Genomic DNA, 20957 nt, shown 5'->3' on the forward strand with positions numbered 1-20957 from the left:
CAAAAGCAGTTGCTCAATCGGCATCCAGGAAAAGAGGTCCTGTTAAATGCAGACTTTGTCCTCCTCCTCCACCACTTTACCTGGAGGACTGTTGTTCCCTTGGAGTTCCAGACAAACAGTGCAACCATAACTGAATGTCTCTTCTCAAATAGCCAAAGCCATTGCAACACATTGAGAAAAAGCTGTACTTCAAAGTTTCCAAACAAATACCATTTGTTTTTACTCTTAATGATTTGTGGGGGAAAACAGTGCCTTAAAATATTCCATGGTTCTTCAGTCAAGTCAAACTGGTCTTGGTTACATCAGCTTTGCTACTATTTCCAAGGCTTACTTTACAAATTTTTCCATTAATCCACGAATCAAGTAAATCATAAAAAACCTCTCCGACGTAATTTTTTTTATTGCATCAAACAAATTCTTTTTACTGGCCACCTGCTTTAAGCAGCCAGCTTTAAAAAGGGAAGCACAACAATTTGTAAAATGCTGAAAAATATTTCCATACACAGGAATAAATGATTGCAAGTCTGTGTGAAGAGACAATGCAAATCTTTAGGATTATGAATCTTTTTACATCTGACAAAAGCAAATCTTATCTGACAGATTCTTCAATAAAAGTTTCACTCATCAATCCAGAAAGTTTTATCGTCTGTCCCTCCCTGTAAGGCACAAGAAACGCAGCATGGGACTGTAAATCAGAGTATAAATTATGGGAGAGGACGGACTCACAAGGGTTGTAAAAAACTGTAAGAGAAAACTCCCTGTGAATTTTACTAGTAGGAACTTTCAATGAAGATACACAGTCATTAAATATTACTTAGAGCACGTCAGAATAGTATGCTCACAAGAGATTAAAGGGATGAAAAGAGGTTTCTCTCCAATAATGAAAAAAACATCAAAGCTAGGATGCAATTTCTGATAGGATATTGCTTTATTATTTGCCCTATAGATTTACAAATACAAGTATTTACCTCTCGAAGGGGAATAATAAGGCTGCACAAGTTCTCTTCTTTACTAGTAAAGCAAATGTAGTTTGTAGAAACAAACATCTGACCCAAAATATGCATTTTGTTGAATGGAGTCCAGAGAGTACAGTCTGTGTGTCCATCTAATTTCTCATCCTTGGGAAGTCGGAACAATGCACGGTATCTCTCACTCTTTGCTCTGGCATCAAGATCTCTAAAAAAAAAAAACCAGCCTCAGAAAACTTTTCTTGTTTTAAGAAAGACATAATACATTTTAAGGTATATTTTATACAAATCATTGCAAGTTACCTGCAATATACAACTTGGTTAAGTATTGACTGTACAGCAAAGCAGTGGAAATAGTTTGCATATAGGGGACGAACAGTTTCCACTGCTGGAAGATTCTAAAAGTACATGGAAAAAAAAAATTCTGTCATGAATGATTTAGAAAAATTGATCCTGACTTCTCAGAGGGGGCAGGTTGGGTGATCTTTTCACATTCAGCCCTGCTTTCTGAGAATACATACGGCGAATCCATTTATTATTAAAAAACACATGACCCCATGTAATATTACATCAAAAATGCTTCTTTGAGGCTTGTTTATTAACATAATGGAATCCTTAGGGCTAGAGTTTGTTAACAATTTCAAGACTTAAGTCTTGATAATGCATTCAGTGTGAAACAATGAATAATTTGAAAGACAAACCCAAGCGATATAATGCATGTCAGATGTCACTAAGTCATGAGAAATAAGAACTGGTTACAATTCTGTATGGTTCACTAAAATGACCAACAAATAAAATAATGAAAAAAATTAACAAGAAACTATTAAATTGCAGCATGCTATCTATAGAAGAAGAAGAAATATTTTCCAGGTAATTTTTCATCCCTTAGAATTTTATGTAATTTTTGCATTTCTGCTACCTAAAATAAGTTCTAGATAGAATTCATCATCTAGAGGAATTATTCAATTCCAGTAATAGGATCAAGTATGAATGTTAGGTGCATTTCTTAATAACACTTAAATCGCTTTACTACCTTCCCCTGGTAACATAAAAGAGCCTTACAACAGGTACCTAACACAGCCAGTGTTGAGAGGTACATCAAAGAGCTGCTGCACAAATGAGAATTCGGCTCAAATATGTTTATTTTATTTTTGAAACATGTTCATATTCACATGTTTTCCCTTTCCTATTTCAACATGAGACCAAGTAATTAAATGTAAACAATTATTCACATTTTGTCACCACTGGAACTAATCATTTCTTTTGGAATAACAGTAAATGGCAGCAACATTAGAAAACTTTTGGACAAAACGCTGCAAGTAAAAGGACTGAGGTGAAACAAATGACTAAGAGCCAGTGCTACCTACCGTTTCAGTGCAGATACTTTTTTGGGGGATTTCTTTTTCAGTTTAGGTAATGACCTGTCTTGTTCAAATCCTTCATTGTCCAAAAGCTGTCGCATAGCTATATTGGCAAGCTGTTCCATTAGTTTAAATGTCTCACTGATATTAAGGAATACTGAGAAGAAATGTTCACTTGACCTTGTGCTCACTTTGATCATATCAGGGAAGAGCAGTGTAGCATTCTTCTCAAGTTGAGTGATATCGACCCAGCGGATAACTAACTTTGCTGAACAGAAGCAAACAAAAAAAGATTAAGTACAAAAACTGGCATAGTCAAAAGCATTTCTCTGTCGCTTTCTATAAAATGCATTCAGCTGAAATTTTCTGGCATCTTGAAAAGTTGGGAGGACAGCATAAATAGATCCAGCTTGTACAACCAAACTATGATCACCTGACAAACAGTAGATAAAAGAGCTTAAATATCATTTGCTTCTGTACAGAACACCGCACAGAAGCATTACAAAGCTAGGTGGGCTAACATAGTCCATCACTGCCACAGCACTAGCTCAGACTCTGATGTTCGCTCTTCCTATGAAGGCACAGAAATGTAGTCTGAACACATTAGACAGGCTTGTGTTAATTTTATACCTTAAAACATTTCAAATATCAGAGCAAGGGCAGATCCTTGGCTTTTCTTCCAACACCACTACAGGTTAGGACATCGTCCTTAAAACAGGGACTAAATTGATGCTCATTTTTGTCAAAAAAAAAAAAAAAAAATCCAGTCATTCACTGGAGTATGTCTATACAGCTCAACAGAAAGACCTGGGAATGATCCATTGCCCATAACCAAGTACTGCAGACTCGCTCACCTCCACACTGTTTAGAATCAACCCCCTGTAGAGCTGACTGGTTGTATCCACACTAAGTGGCCCTTGATCCTGGGTCTCCTCTGAGCCCTTTGTGATGCTCTGGTTTTGTACACGAGTAAACGTGACATTTGAGGTTGCAAAGTCTGCCAGAGTAGTACTGGGGGATTGTATAAGAGCAGAAGCCAGAACTGCTGTGATCTCATCCACGTTCCCTTTTGGGCACAGTCCCTGAAGTGAACCATGCCTCTAAACAATGCCCAGGTATTGTTTTACAGAGAACTACTTTGAGAAATACAAAACAAACAAGGGAATAAGCACACAGTTAAGCAGTCTGATGATCAGGGAATTGCTCTCTGCTCCTCTTTTCCTCAGCAGTGTTGTCTCACCCCCAGCAGTTCAGTAGACGAACAGTAACAAATTAACAGAATATTTCCTTAATAATTCTTAGATGCACAGACCACTGTTCCACTGTAAAACATACCTTCCCTGCCCATGAGGAAAGAGTAAAAGCAAAGGTGGTTAATGCTGAGATACACCCAGCCCTGACGGGGAACCTTCCCCTTCCAGTAACTGCAGGAGTAGTAGTTGACTAATTTCTCTTCTTCCGGCATTCCAAATAGCTTGTGAAATTTCACTATGGCTTCCTTAAATTTTTCGGTATCATCATCCTCCTTGATGCCATTGATTTTGTTGTACTCAGCGATGATGCCCTAAGTAGGGAGTGAAAGAAGTACATAGCACGTTAGTTGCCATGGAGAATCCGATATCCTTATTACCATTGCTGTCTGGGCCAGAGGCCACAACAGTTACTGCAATGCCAAGAAAGTCTTTTGCTTATCTCTTTTTCTTCTGCTCATTCTTTTGCTTATATAGTTATTTACCTTATTCAAGGCTGTCTTTCTGATGACCTTGCTCCCTACCATCCCTATGTCAAAAGCAACCAAACACCAACCACTTGCCAGCACCTTGTTTTAAATTAACCAGCCTATCTCAAATACTCCTAACAACTAACTCTGTGAAGCACCTATGATTTGTAATATTTTTTGCCTCCATGTAAATATGCTCCTTGCGGAGGCAGGGATAGGATTTCACCAGAAAATTTTCTCTAAAAGGAAGGGAAAAAAGTCAAAGGAAAAAAGATCTGTCATTCATTAGAGAAAGTATCAAACGACTTCTATGACCCCTCTTAAGGGACCTTGAGCAAAAGAGAAGAGCAAGAGGAATAAAAGAAATATCTTCTATTAGATTATCTGGCAGGATGAAAAAATCATTCATGCTTTCAGATGCAGAAGACCTTTATCAAATTTGAAGTGGTAGCAGTCTTGTGAAAAGCTGCTTTTTGGTACCTCAAAGACTATGGTTTCTTCTGTTCTACACTGAAGTTCTGGTCTATTCATTTATTTTCCCAATCTCTTTTATAAATCTTTTCTATTGCCTTCTATATCAAAGTTGTAAGAAGGAAAGTGACTTCTTGCCTTCAAATTGCTCCATATTTACATGGAAAGCAGAGTATAAGACAGCAAACCATCATTCATATTTAATATTTGTCCAAGTCTAGAAAGTAACAATTTCCTTTAAGGATCGTATTTCACAAGACAGATGTCTTCTCACACAAGGTGTTTCCATGGTCCTCTACAACCCTCGTACCTGATTCACTAGTAAAACACAAACAACTAGGAGACTCTTAAGACAGTGGACTTAATACATGAAATGCTAAAAAAGGAATGAGACAAAGCCAATGCTTAGAATACACACAAAGTACAGCAATTTTGCTTACAATCAATCTTTTACCAAAATATTTACTTTTAAATAATTCTTAGTGTGGATAAAGTACTTTTTACTAGTATAGCTCCTATCTCTCACCTAAAGACAAAAAGAAATTCTGATAAACCAGGCAACCAATCACTGAATATCTATCAACCAGCAACTCTTAACATCTATATGAAGTGTAAACGCAAACACTACAGGACTTAACTATGCAAAAGAGGGAAAGGAGACATTATACGATAAGTGCATGAAAAAAAAGAATTAAAGCTTTGCACTGGAAAAGGAGTTACATAGAAAACTGTCAAAGTTTAAGACAGAAGCAACAGTGCAATTGATTTTAAAACCCATAAAGTTTGAGGCCCTACCTATATATATAAAAATATATATGTATATTTAATCACACTGCTCTAGTTACGTGTGCTAATTGCAGTTTCCCTAATTTTTACACTCGTGTTGCTACTCAGAATCTGATTTTCCTTCAAAAAGACGAAGCAGCTCAGGGACTATCAGGTCAAATTCGTTCAGAATTCACATCAGTTTTCCTTCCACAGTCATATTTATCATTAACGACATTTAGAATAATATTCTTAACTACCTGTATTTTTCCTCTGACAAATGTATTGATGTCATTCTCATTTTCAAAGATTGAAAGAGTTTGCAACAAATTCTGTTCAAGCCATTCCCAATGTTCAGTGATTTCCTTCCTTGAGCAACCTGTACATAAAAAAACACAAACAAACAACCCAAAAAGTCACAAAACACATAATCACCAATGTCAATGTCCTCTCAATCATAAACAAAAGACTCTAACAAAACTCGCCAATAACTGGAGATGTGGAATTTCACCAGATACTGTGTCCCTGGCAATTCCAAAATTTCCTCCCAGAGGAAATTCCAAAATTTCCTCCCAGCAGCCTAATGTCACATAAAAGAGCTAGCAAAGGTATTACCTGCATCTGTTCGGAACTGAAAAACAAACCCAACAGCTGTACATTCTACCATTGGGTCCTAATTCTTCACCATTATATACATCTATAAATTATGAAACAATGATAAAGTTTCAAGAGTGAAAGCTGAAAAGGATAATTTTCCTGACAATTCTATTACAATGTCTCTTCCTCAAGAGAAGAGTTTTGATAGACCTTTAAGACAGATGTACCTTTTCAGGGGAAGAGGGTTGTCAGAGGTGGTTTACTTTTAACAATGAATGAATAAACTAAACTTTGATGACCCTAGTTTGCTTAGGAGACCAAAAGGGGTCAAGTGAGGTATCTTTGATACTGAGGAATCAGCTTACATGTAGCCTGTAAAGCAGTACAGAACAATGATGAAAAAGCTTCTTGTACAAACAAGAGTTTATACACGCAATTTTTTTGCTTCTATTTTACTTCAGATGGATTGTAATAAATATAACTTCCATTTTGACCCCAATCTCAACATCTTGCAGAACAAAGCTGTTGGTGCTTTTCAGGATCTCCCTGTGCCCACCCTGAAGGAAGAACAAATTCACGTACACACAAAAAAAAATTGTTCCCCCCAAAAAGGATGCTGAAAGAATTATATCAAAACCAGAACTTTTGAGTAAGTATTTTCAGAAAACAAACATTACATGTTCACACAGAAACATCTGTACCTGGAGCTTGATTAAAAGTATCTCAATCCAGGTGGGAAATAGTATCAATACTACGTCATCTTTCTGTTCAGATTTGGCTCATTTTACTCAGAACTCACAAGTAAATATACCTACCTGCTAACTATCACCTACAGAACCCAACAAAGCGAAGGGGCTCATGTGAGGAACCATTAGAAAGAGGTTGAACTACAACAAGCTGTTGCTAATAACTTCTTCACTACAGACACAAATCGTCCCATGGCTGTGCATAAGCATTTCCATGGTTTGTAGAAACACTCAATGTGATCATCTTGAATACATACCAAACAATCGTCTTCCTTGTTGTTCAGCAACAAACGACAGGGGACAATATTCTTTCTACAGTATACAATCAGAGCTTTACACAATTCCAATGAAAGCAACCAAAACCAACATTCTGTGCAACTTCCAGGGGAATGTCACAATTCTAGTTGTAGTATGGATACATAAATCATATTGCAGAACAGCCTGCATATGTAAGCAATGTCTCAGAACCACAAGTGATTGCCACTGCTGCTCTCCTTAAAACTACTGGATGCAACCAGACCTTTCTAGAACTCAGGAGGTGGTCTGAAGACCGATTTATTTCTTCTCAGCTTTTACATTGCTGTAAAAAGCAATGATGAAGTACATGAAGAGAATACTCTTTCTTGTTTGCAGTTCATAGATTATTTTTCATCACTTATGAAACAGCTTTGGTTGATTATTCTCAATCTGTAACAACTCCTCTCATTGTTTCCATTGGGAGAGTAAACAGTAAGATAGTGGAGACAAACAGCAGTCTCCTCTGCAGCAGATCACGCAATCAGGCCAAAACCCACATGCCAGTTCTCACCAATTTATCATCACAGTCTAGATTTTTCTCTTTGCTTTGTTCACTCAGGATTAAAAAACACTTTTGCTGCGATGTTTTAAACTACAGGTCTATTTTCAACTCTGCTACTGGCAAGTCCTTGCCTATCTTGGCGTATTAGAAGCATTCATCATTTTGCCATCATTGGCCTTTTAGGTAAATTAAGCAATATCTCTAACTCTCAGGGAAGGGAAAAAACATTTAACAGTTAAACAAGCACTTTGGAATACAGAGCCCTCAAGACTGGCGGGAAATAAAAGGGAAAATAGGAACAATGCATACAGTAGGCTACTAATCACTCCTTCCTCTCCTCTAAATGGTACATCCATCTTAGGGAGTGTGCTCCGCTGCTGAAATGGTGTAATGTTGGCCAGCATCCCTGGTACGCTGAGCTATCCTCCTCAGTCTTCAGGGAAGAAACTAGTAAGCATGTGAAACAGAAGTTGGAGAGCTAAGGGAGGTCCAGACCAGAAGAGCTGGATGGAGGAAGGGTGCATGGTGCTGGAGAGAGGATGAGAAGATACAATTGCCTGGCAGGTGAGGTGGAGCAACAGCAAGAGCAACATGGGAACATCTCTGGGTATCAGGGTTAGGTTTTAGCATCTGGGTTGGTTTGTCTAACGTAAGAGGTGAAAGTACAGGGGGAATGTGATTGAGCTCAGGACTGAGAGGAAAATTAACAAGTCATATAAGCATGCTTTCAAACACACTCAGAAGTATAACCTCAGTATTGTTTCAGCCAGTGACTGAGGAATAGGAATGGCTTAACTTGAGACAACTGATGAGGCTGTCATGTCTGGTCTTCTCTTCTAAGTAGATACTTACCAAGATGCTTATTAGTCAACCTGAACTGCTGCTGTCAACAGAATGCACTGCAAGAGAACTTTTAACACTTCTGAACCTGCCATTACTGGCAAGAACGATTTTAGGCTCCCTGGAGTGGACTGGCAAAACCTCAATTTGCAGAGAGGCAAGAAGAAATAGTTATGTCTGGTAGCACTCTAACTAAAATTTGTAGCTTTGTTAACCAAAGCACGTGGGCTTTTCTGAAAACCTTTTCCAAGGCATGTGATAAAATTTCAAGGTTGGTGCTTTAAAATAATCTGTAATTAGTTTTTTTTCCACATGTGAAACATAGATTTAGAAACTTCTATGAAAATGCATATAATTAACCATTACCGCAAACCTACAGCAATGGGTCTATACCTGAAAAATACAGAAAGCCACAGTAAGAATGACCAATTTCATAGGCAGAGAAGGATCTAAAAAAAGTTGTTCATTTCCAAACAGAGTTTACATATACTATCATTTTTCCACGTAAATAGAAGACTAGCAGATCAGGGAGAGACAATGACATGCAACACAGGAAGGCTATTACAATATGCAAGACTGATCATATACAACATTTTGGATTTCTAGACCATTACAAAATTAAATGCTTATTTAAATATGCTTAAAACAGTTCTTGAAAAGTCACCAATAACATCTTTCCAGTACAGTTTAATAGACACAACTTGAACTCTTGACTCTTCAACACAACACTGAACTGGAGAAAGTGCTGTTAACAAGCCTCCTCTACAGATCTATAATGCCTCAAATCTATCAGCTCGCATTCTCATACAGCCTGGATCAGCAGAGCTAATACCCAAGAAAATCCACATCCAAAATGAATTACAAACAAATCTGGGGTCTAAAAGTAACTTAAATGGTAATTTTAGAGCAAACGGAACCCCTTGGATTATGTCTTACCCTCAGTATAGCCTTGTACAGAGCAAAACCAAATGTCATGCAGCATGAATGAACAAGGAAACAACCATGTTTCTTCCAGCCACTCTGTATAGCTACTTACTTATGGAAAGCAGAGGAGAATATGACAAATTTCTGTAAAAATAAGAGATTACAAGTACCAAATGACCAGCAGTCTACCCCTAGGGAACAGGGAGGGACAGCTGTACAATGCAGGACAAATCAGAAGTGCATAGCTAAATGCAGCCAAATCCCTTAGTAACCTGTATAATGGTAACAAGCCTTGATCAGTTCAGAAGGAAATGCTTTATTTGCAAATTCATAAAATAACCACAGTGTAGAGCCTTAGGCAACATGGGGCTTCTCAGCTTCAAGGTTGCGTAGATAAGCAATTTGCTTTCTGTAAATTCTGTAAAATTTTACCTCCCTGTAAGAGCCACACTATTCCCCTCAGGAGACAAGACTAAGCTAGTGCAGTCTTATAATTTAACAAAAATAACTAAGCCAGTCAAACAGCTAGGTATTAGAAGACTAAAAATTCAAGAAACACTCCACAAAACTGAAGCATAGATATATACATTAACTATTTCAGCAATTTCAGTTAGCGTTAATATTCATAACTGAAGAGCATGTCTATTAAAACTAGCTTAAATGTAAACAGACTACCATATTTCTACATAAAACCTGCAATATCTGTCACAGAAGAGAAACAAAATCCTCACAGTTCAGCAACAGCATAAATTTTTACACGTATGGTAATTTGTTTATTCTCGGGCCATAACTCATCTGCCTTCAATTTTGTGCCTCCGGTTATCTGAGGACACACATTGTAGGTATAAAATTATAGTAATTATCTATAGGTGTCATGCAAAAAACTTGCAAATACACTTAAAAGTAAAGTCATATGGCCTATTTCCAAAGTCTTAAAAATTAATTTCTCAATATGAGCAGAGTATGAGCGTCTTTGATGAAACACTATTTTGTTGAGAGCTTTATGATATACTATTTTCTTTGGAAGAGAGTCTGCAAACAGCAAGAAAATTTGTGCCCTTGGTTGCTGCTCCCTTTCAAATTTATGGGACAGAGGTGCTTACTAGTTGCTGCACACTGATATTTGGATGAAGGGAAAAAAGGGTTGTACGTGCACTTGCAGCTACCTCTGTTCATGCATAAATAGTGTAAATAAACACACTGGAAAGTACTTTTATGCTTCTTTCTCATGACTGAGATCCATGGAAAGCTGACATGCAAGGTCCTATTAACTTCATAATATTGACGATTTCATTGATATCTGGTTTTACTGTTAGCTGTCACTAATGCCAAATTATGTTACATCAATTTTAAAATCTTCAGTGAGTTGGTACTAAGAGGTGTAGAGGGAAAACCGGCTGCTTAAATTAATGCTTTCTTTCAGGTTTGCTACCATCAAAAGTAGCAAGAAATACTTGTGCTAAGATGAGTTATTAAAAAACTTCCTGTTGGATTGAGAACACGACACAGCTTTGATATCACCTTCGTCAGACACACAAACCATATGCTCATAAGAATAGAGCCTGCTTTGAACTTCTAAAGTTATTAGATCTATGGCAAACCTTCATCAATTCCTCCTCCTCCTCTTCGCGTCTCAAGAGAGAGGATTTGTCTGTAGGAAAAGTCATCCAATTAATCTAAATGTCATATATTATTGGGAGAATGGGGGCAGATGAGAGGCCACTGTTAGGCCAGAAGAAGTCTACAGCTTCATTAACTAGTATTTTTGCACGTCAGGCAGCACTGGGGGTGCTGGAAGTTACCAGTCTATTAAAGAGATGACAGGCATGTATGCACTTCTCATTTGTCCTCTTTCTCAATTTTCTTTCAAATGAACAGAGTTCTGGCTGGTGCCTAAACCAGTGTTTGAAACTTTCAAGCTAGAGGAGTTGCATTCAAAAGCTTCCATTTGCTAAGAGTGAAAAGCAATACTATCAAACTGAGGATCTCACCTTACAAGCTTGGCCAACCAATGCTAAATAACTTCAACCTTCTGCATTCAGCTTCAGAGCTATTTTCAGAGCTGGCAAACAGAACCAGAAACGAACTACATACTGCTTTATGCTACTTGCAAGAGGTACCTGACCACAGAAATAAGCATTTAGTATTCACTAGACTTGATGCATGCAAAAATCCTATTTAATATACCAAAACATCAACTTCATTGATTTCACCAACTATTACGACAGAAGAAGCAGTCTTACAGATAGATCTGTCAAAGTTTGAGCCTTGAAGACCAAAACTCTTAAGAGTTGTTGCATCTACGAGAGAACACACATTTCTGTATTGAACTCTAATGGAGCTACAACCTTGCTGAATTTCTACATATGTCATATTTAGAATGACAATGCCAACAGACTGTCTGAAATAAACATCCAGGAGGTGGGCATCCCTGGGATCTAGATGGTATTTATCCTCAAGGAGACAGAGCTCACTATCCAGGAAACACCATACCGATATTCAGTACTCAGGTGAGAGTTGGGGTTGCACTATCTTCCTGGTTTCCCTTTCAAGGGAAGCCAGGTGCCCAGTCTGGGTAATTTGGGGGCACCTCCTACCATACTCTATTTAGAGATAGCCCATCATTTAGGAATGCTGCACTTCAGAAGTGTTGTAGGAGTGAGTCATGGGCATGGAGAACATGCAAGGAGGAGAGATGGATACTAGAGTGCTTGTCTGGGAACATATTTGGAAGATGAAGAGTGGGAAATAACAGAAGCTTCTGTCCCTATTCTATGGCCACTTTTGGTTTTACTCAGTCATTGTGTGTAACACATACAAACATGCTGGCATTCGAGGTCTGAATATTAGAAGCTCTGGAGCTTCTTAATTTAACCACCAGAGCAGGTTTTCATCCTGACCCATTTATTTGTCCTGAAATGACTGTGCTCAGCAGGCAGGATGCTCTATTAGTTATGTGGTACAGTACTCGGGAAGAATAAAAATCCATATGTCAGTATGTTCGTCCTTACCACAGGCAATAGTCCAATAGACCAAGGAGTCTGGTGCTTGGTAGAGGATTCGATACGGTGCCACTCTGGCACTGGAGTCCAACACGACATCAAGAGTACCCACAAGGAGACCTATGGAACAGGAAATTCTGATGAACACACAGTGATGGATCATCCGAGATTCCACAGGAGGGGCTCTGCAGCACACCCTCCATCTTCCGTTTCACCCTCCACAGCAAAATGCAGACCTCTCTATTCATCTCCACACTTGTTGCCTCATGTTGTAAAGAGGGAAGGTGACTCAAGAGGAAAAATCTTCAGTTTCAACAAGACTTTAACTTTTAAATACACACTGATTTAAAAGTTACTTAGTTATTTTCTGTGTCTTATACATACTTTTGGAGCCCCGGGGGAAAAACAAACAAACAAAAAACCACCACAACATCAACAAAAAATGCCAGACAATACACCCTAGAAGGCTTCAAAACTCAAATGTCAGGAAAAACGTCTTAGGAAAAACTAAGACTTCCAGCAAGAATAATTATGCTACTTAACGGTCTGATTCTTTAGGGTAGAAAGGATCAAAAAGCCTAACAGTCGAGCTTTTTTTCAGCTGAAAGGATACTGATGAAAGACAAAGCCATACTGTTTTACCCAAAGTAGCTTTGAAAATTCTTTGCTACTGAGGGGGCCATCAACAGTTGCATACCAAATGCTACCAATAATTCCTAACTATATTTACTTAGTAGTAGCAGAGGGTGTCCCTGCCCATGGCAGGGGGGTTGGAACTAGATGATCTTTGAGGTCCCTTCCAACCCAAACCATTCTATGATTCTATAATGTTTCCACAAATTCTAGATCTTATTTTTATAAGAAATCACACACAAACCAAACCTCCAATCCCCCAACCTCTCTCCCACAGGAAGCCCTCTTTATTTTTAAAAGATGTAAAATTTTTTCCCCCTTTTCACCCCTACAAAGAATTTTCATTTTCCCTGCAGAGAAGTCAGATTTAAATTCTCATGTTGAAGTTCTCAGCAAATTCACATATTGAAAACAGATGGATGGACTTTTTCAAAGATTTTTTTACTGTAAATGTTTATTGGGGTAGAAATTAGGGGGTTTTTTTTTTACACAGCTGAAATAAACTACACGCACCGAAAAACAATTCTAAAGCACTCCTGTTAAAATCTTCTGCTTTCATCTTTTACTGTCATAGTTTTATTAGTTCCTCATTCTGCACTATCACAACTGATACAGAAGAATTGTTGAACTGTTTCTCTCGCTGTTCTTCTTTCAGATCTGCTTTATGTAACCCAAAGATATAAAAGCATTACCCATTTTCCATCTTAGTAGATCCCTTAAACCCAAAATGAAACTGATATTTGGAAATATGCCACCTATCAGTGATTTTTGTATTCCCCGTTCTATGGTTATTTGCATTTTGTTTTCTACAGATCTTCACAGACCAGATCAAATGCCATCTCTTCCTGTCCAATACATCAATATCCACCATTTTTTAATCCAAAAATTCTGAAATACATGAGAAACAACTGTCATGGTTTAACCTGGCCAGCAACTAAATGCCACACAGCTGCTCGCTCACTCTCCCACATCCCCAGGGAATGAGGAAGAGAATTAAAAGGGAAAAGGGAAGAAGACTCATGGGTTGAGATAAGAACAATTTAATAATAATAACATAAAATTTAAAGTAATAAAGATAAAATAATATCTAAAAATGATAACAATATAAACAAAGAAGCGATGCACAGTATAATTGCTCACCATCCAGTTACAAGCGCCCATCCCATTCTGGCAAGTGATTCTGAAATATAGAAGTCCCAACACCGCAATCCCGGACAAGTAAGAGATCCGAAAAGAGAGCAAGTGAGAGAGAGAGAACTCCGAGAGAGTCCTCAAAAGAGAATTCCAAACTTCCCAGTGAACTCTTATCTATATACTGGGCATGATGCTGCATGATATGGAATGCTCCATTGGCCAATTTGGCCCTCGATCCTATGTCTAAGTTCAAATCCTAAGGCAGGAGCTGTGGGTCCTTTGTCCCAGCTATTCTCCTCTCCAGCTTGTTGTGCACCTGCACGCTGGCAAAACACGGGAAGTTGAAAGGTCCTTGATTTTCTTAGAAACAACTGAAAACATCAGTACACCATCAACATTCTTCTCATAACAAATCCCATACTAAATCCAAAACACAGAGCTATTCTAGCTACTAAAAAGAACTAACTCTGTCCCAGTGGAAACCAGGACAGAACACATCAGGCCATTTGTACGCAGTGTTAGAGAGCTGCCTGCTGACTAGAGGATACGAACACAAAATATTAATGTAAAACACCCCAATGCTCATTAGCCTAACTAGTTTTAGTTGTTCCTATTGCCATCTTAAACCCTCATTCTCATGCATTTTGCTTACTGGTGTACACTGACAGGCTGCCTCTGATCAACCCTCCATCAGCCCTCCTAGACTCCTAGCCCACCTCGACTCCTTCCCAACTCAGCAGACTGAAGTAGGTTAAAATACTGTTCCTTTAAACCAGTTTTTCTGTTAAATATACTCTCCATTCTAGCTTCACAAAACCAGCATGGCCCTGGTCCAGAGAGCACATCTGTGGTTCAACCATGGGCAAAGATCCTCAAACTCTTAAAGCTGCTAGTGAGCTCAGGAGTATTGCCCAACTGCAGTGCAGACCAAGCCAGGTGCCTCACTGCTTTACTCACCTGGGTTTGCTGCAAACACATAGCAGGGCTCATGCCAAAGATTCTGCATGCTTCGCAGCTTCACGTGTCTACTGACAGTACTAAATATGCAAGAGGCATGATGTAATATCTAAATAAAGTTGTATGCTGGCCAAGTGCAATCTTCTCTGAGGTACAGATACGCTGTTGAGTCCCTGTAATCTTTAAAAATATGCTTGTTTCTTTCCTTCTGCTGTATTTCCAAATCTGTTGGTGTGTGGGTGGTCCTGCCAACCAACTCTGCCACTAGTTCTAGGAGGGTGCTGCAGCTGTGAAAACTGGGATACACAGGTAAGGTCGGGGAGCCAGAACAAACCTACTGACTTGTGCAGAAACATCAAGCTAGGAGAAGCTTCTCATCTTACCTCCTTCCATCCTGCCTTCTTCTCCCTGAGATATGGGAGATAGGAGACGGACATCCTCCTGTCCCATCAAACAGGAACGATGTAATACAGAACAGTGTACGCAAGAAATGTGGAAAGCATCATAAAAAAAAAAAAAAAAAGGCAACCAAAAAAACAAAAGAGACTAGCCAGCACTGAAAGAACAGACAGGAGGCAAGGGAAAGGAAAGAAAGAATACTCTCCTCTGGTGCAGTAAGTAGGAGTTGCCCAGTGCCTTTTCAGCAATGGCAAGGTTATAGAAATATCCACCCAGTGAGGTTAAAGGAAAAAAATTCACAGAACTGCAGAAGACCACATGGAAATTCGAGGTCTAGCTTACCAAAATAATTGCAACAGACAGTTTATCAGTACAATTTTACTTATATAATGAAATAGCTGTTTTGATAGATGATACATGTGATATTTAAAAAAATAACATATGTTTTTATATACATCAAAGCCAATTAGTATTTACTCTTGCAATCATGCAGCTACACCCGACTGCTGTCCTTCAGGAACTGTTCCATTTTGCATAGTAGGTCAGTGTTGTTTTTTGGGTTTGGGTATTTGTTCGGGTTTTTTTTTAATAACGCAGACGTGATGCAACTGGAATGAAATCACGGCAGTTCAAATTGATAATTTCTCTGAGGAATTTCTACATGAAGTAATCATAATAATTTTTTTTAAAAAAACCCACAACAAATCAAACACCAATTTATTTTAATACTGTTCATTAATTCTTCATATAGCAAGTATTTTTTGAGACATGATTAAGAAGTAAGTAGCAGAAAGTTTCTATAGAAACAGAACAGGCAACAAAGAATCACATTCCTTAGATTAGAATCATGCAACTCTACCAATTGCAAATTTTTTTCCTGTTATTTCATCAGGTTTCTGACTACATAGTGAAATAAGGGAAGGAATACTCAATGTAAGAATACTATATCTACCAGCCCTTGTTCAAGCGAGCAGTTTTCAAGAGCAAAGGTTTAAAGCACGTGTTAAAGTTTGTGGGACTAGCGTCTGGCTACCTGAAGACAGCCCCGATCCTGAGGGCACTCACGCACAAGTAGCCTCATATTGCAGAACAGTCCCATCAGACACACACGCCAAATATCTAGAGCAACCATACCTATATACGAGGGCAGGAGGGGAAAAGGGAGGGATAACGCCTTTGTTTTGTTTGATACGACTTTTGGAATAAAGTTAGCTTTCTCTTTTGCAAATCTGAATTCTAAAGCAAACTTCCAGAAAATCGTTCAATATTCCCTTTCTTTTCTGTAAAATATAGGTATTAGCAGAGGAAAAGCAGTGAAATGTAGTGTCTAAAGCCAGGGAACACAAAGCCACAACTGGCTAGGGGGCCTGGGCGATTGCTCTTGCGTCATGTTACTGGAAGGACATACAATGCACTAGAGGGTATTACTGGAAAGGAGTTCACAGTTACCTGATGTGATTTACACTGAAGGAAGAAATCATACATTCTACTTATCTGACCACTGTGCCTCACAAGCTGGAGGGGGAGCCTATAACCGTTGCACAAAGGATACAGATTAGAAGTCTGTATACGTGCATTAAATTATGATGTACTGTACTTGCATCCTTACACTAGCAACCAATTTTCAAACTGCTTTTTACTAGAAGGGACTACGACCACACAAAACCTGACCTCCTGCATAACGCAGACCCCCTTTAAGCCAAATTATTTCTATCTGACCAAAGGATATTTTCCAGAAAGGCAGGTCCATCTTGATTTGAAAACTGTGCGAATTGATTCAGCCAGTTAAGACTCTTCCAAGCACCGCTTGCACTCTCCACTCTTTGGAGACCAGCATTCCAGATGGCTTACAGTCCAGACCGATTACAAATTGCCCACAAACGATAATGAAATCAAGTGATGACCTGCAGTAGAATCAACTTTGCACACTGTGAGTTACCAACACTGAAAACACACACACTTTAAAACATATGGACTCAAACAGCTGTAATAAGTCACAATATTTTCAGCTGCTTGGATATCTGTGGCACAGACCTTTGCTGCAGGAACATTCCTCCCTCTTTCTTTCAAGATGTAACTAGAGATTAATTTTTTACCTTTCATAAAAATTTGCAAGCTTCTTTGTAAAACACCAATTACTGGTGTTTTTCAAGAAAAAGCAAGTTTAAGCATCTTACATATGAATAATCCTTTTTCTTACAAAAGGATTTTTTTACTGACAAACAGTAACCCTCTTTCACAAAAAGTCATGCTTTGATTTAAATAAAAACCACAAAGATCAAGTAGTCTTTATCACCTTTCTACAGTCCCCCTGACAGCAATCGTACATAATTATGTTGATGAGCCGGTGGTGTTTTACCTGTTAAAATACACAGGGTTCTCAAACTAAATTGGATTACATTTTCCAGAGTGAAGACCTGGATTACGTATTACTTCTTGTGCCCCTTATTAAAACACTAAAGCCAATTTATTTACTGTTTATGAATGATATTTAATAATGACACTTCAGACCTTAAAAATAACCAGCAGTCATGGCTTTGCTGCACAGCAAACACTATTAAAAAGCTCAGCACACCATCAGACAGTGACACTTCCCATTCAGGTTTAACCATGCAGTCCCCAGACCCGAGGTGTTTTCAGCACATGCCAGTGACCCGTGATACATCTGTTGTTCAGTGTCATGGGCAACTCGCACCAAACCTTGCCAGTGCTGGAAGGAGGTCACTCCGCAGCTGGGGCCACTGTTGTGCCTGACGACTGCCCCCAGGGACACCCTCTCTTCCTCCAGTTTGCCAGACGACAAGCATGTGTTATGCACCCAGTTCCTGAGAGCTGAGCCCTGCCCTACCACATCCTTCCCCCAGCTCTACACAGCCTGAAAGTCTTTCAGGACACCTTCTGTTAAGCAATTTTTATTTTAAAAATGCCTAAACAGCATACATCTTTCTAACACGTAAAGCAAACACTGAAGTATATCCTCCAAAAGAGCTAAGATTTAACACAGGTCAGACTGTGACTCTTGGAGTCATGCCCATGAGCTAGTCACCCAAACAGTCCCACGGATGTCAGCAGCCTATTTGTGAATGAGCTCAACACCACAACTAGGAAAACCTGCTATGTCACGTGTGTCATTAGTAAGAATTTTTCATAACAGGCATCGTGATGTTCCAACGCTGAATGAAACACAGACTGCTTAAACGGGTCCCAGTATTTAAAGTGTGCTGATGAACCCTTCTCTTTCCACTAAAGCAAGATGGACATACAGTGAGCTCTGGTCTTAAATCTGAAACATCCAAGCGACCTACTTGGATTGTAGATGTCAGTTGACTTCTGAGAAAGCCTCAATCAATAGGGTCGACTTAAGTCATATTTGCACCCTGAGGATTCAGTTTTGTACTGATTTCACGGCCAATGAACAAACTCTTCCTAAAGTTTAAGTGTTACTTCCTGGACTATAAAAACAGTAACTCATAATGACACATAGCTAAAAGATACAGCACAAGCTGTTGTTTTCCTAGTAACTGTAATGAATCATTACTCTTCCATTCTTTCTCAAGGCAGTCCACGTGTTTAAGTGATTAGCTCTTTCATTTGTTATTACATGATGAGGTCATCCAATTACTTGTCTGTCAAAACTAAACCTAGAGCAACAATCTCAACTCCAGGGGTAATACTACAGACAAATCCTTTGAACGAGGACGATCAAGTCTATCTATTTCATTTCATGGGAGAGCCTAAATTACTAGTAAACATTATACATCACTCAAAAATAAATACAACGTTAAACTTCCAATCCCGGTAATAATATCCACAAAAGCATGGAAACAATCTCTTCTCTTCTCTCTTGTGAACACCACCCTTGGAACTTTAAGAAGGGTTATACAGTTTTGGTTTACAGGTGTTCATTCATATGAACGGAAGCAAAATAACCTCTAAATTCTTATTTGATAACCGTCTTCCCATGTGAGTTATATAGCAGTGGCTCATATGGACATATTGTGGTATCGAGAAAATCAAATTCTTCCTCTGAAATTAAGGCCTAAGATGTGTTAAGTCTTCCCCAGTGCCTGCCTTTGCTGCTCCCTCTGTCTTCCAATGCAGTTTTATACATTTTTGGATTTGCCCAGCCACTGTTTTCCTGGCACAGGAGTTTTCAAACTGCTCAGTGAAACTGACTGTGAGGAAGTACTGCCCCTCTACTGACGTTTAGCAAGACAAGCAGCAAAAACAGTACTTGCTTTTTCTGTCTTCAGGCTGATGAATACAAATGAGAGAAGACTGAAAACCTAATCACTAATCTTTGAAAAAAAAAAAAAGCTCAGGAAAGGCCAATGTGATGATCTGGCTCGACCAGTGCAGGATAAAGCAGTAACAAAGGATAAAGCTTTCATCCTCCCTTCAAGTTTAACAATTGTGATTGAATTAGATTACCATCCAAATATCTTCATTTGAAAGTGATCAGCAATTGAACGGCTACCACAGTACTTGTCAAGGTGCCCAAACAACTCATGACTATCCCTATAAAAATCTGTATCTTAACTCGAACCTAAATCTGACCAGATTTAGACTTTCAGCTTTTAGAACTTATTTAAAGCAACTACACCTGCACCAACATAATCTTATAGAATTTATCTGAATCTTAAAGTACAAATCAAGTAAGTGAGCAATTGAAAAAAAAAAAAAAACACAACAAAAAAACAAACAACAACCCAAACCAAAGGCCAACTACCACCATCCCTGAACTAAGAAAAACAATCGTAAACTGAATCCAGCCAACAAAATCAATGGTACAAACTGAGAACTGAAGCGTGCACAGTAAATCCAGCTTGAACTAAGGCACAGTCCTGAAGCACAGCATGGTCCAATATAAGCTAAATCTGAAGAGAAGCAATAGTTTCAGGAAAAAATTATTCAAATTCTAACTGTTCTGACTGAATAGATAGATCATTTCAATAAGCTATCAGAGGAGGCACTTTACCAGCGAAAGGAATGATGCTGAACAGAAAATCCTAAGAACTTGGCTAATAAAATATTGGAAAACACAGAGGGGAAGCACAAGACAAGACTATGAGGAAACAAACAAAACCACATGAAGAACTTACTAGCTGACTAGTAAGTCAGCTGCTGCTGCTGCTCTAGTAGGAATTCATACACTCCTATCTGGAAACTTCAGAAAAAGAAAAAAAAAAAAAGAACAATCAGAAATCAGGCCTGGAGAATACTTACAACCTTTCTTTTGAAAATAAAACAAAAGGAAAGATTTTGAAGAAGTCCTCCAGAACCGAAGCTCATCTCAGCACCAGATTTAAGGGCAAAATGCAAACGTAGATTACTGAACATCAACATTGATCAGACATCAAAAGTATGATGAGTGATCAAAGAGCTAAAAAAGCGCAAGATCACAGTCAAATGCTTACAGCCCTTTATACACTTTGTATCAGCATATTTCAGCAGTCAGTGGCAGCAACAACTCATCTACCACAGGAAAAAGCCATGCACAGTGTGATACTACGAAGCATAAAAAAAAAGCAGAGGTCGCAAATCTTAGGGAAGAACAGAGAAAGCTGAGTGGATCCTGTCTGTACCAAATATTTACAAGAACAGTCATATGAGAATACGTGTGTTTCAAACACCTTTCAAA

General features: G+C 38.6%; 1 protein-coding gene across 3 annotated transcripts in view; it reads right to left on the bottom strand.

Annotated features, from left to right (window-relative positions):
• The window catches only part of TBC1D9 (TBC1 domain family member 9), a 54860-nt gene that overhangs the window by 26581 nt on the left and 7322 nt on the right, over positions 1 to 20957 (bottom strand). For all 3 annotated transcript variants that reach the window (XM_086611366.1, XM_086611365.1, XM_086611364.1), the window contains exons 2-6: positions 12203 to 12313; positions 5546 to 5664; positions 3665 to 3893; positions 2336 to 2597; positions 969 to 1176 (exon numbers count right to left, since the gene is read on the bottom strand). In XM_086611366.1, the coding sequence (XP_086467492.1) occupies positions 969 to 1176; positions 2336 to 2597; positions 3665 to 3893; positions 5546 to 5664; positions 12203 to 12313 (929 nt within the window). The remainder of the gene's footprint in view (positions 1 to 968; positions 1177 to 2335; positions 2598 to 3664; positions 3894 to 5545; positions 5665 to 12202; positions 12314 to 20957) is intronic.

The sequence above is a fragment of the Tauraco erythrolophus genome, chromosome 5, assembly GCF_009769465.1.
Source record: "Tauraco erythrolophus isolate bTauEry1 chromosome 5, bTauEry1.pri, whole genome shotgun sequence".
In the NCBI taxonomy this organism is placed as follows: Eukaryota; Metazoa; Chordata; class Aves; order Musophagiformes; family Musophagidae; genus Tauraco; species Tauraco erythrolophus.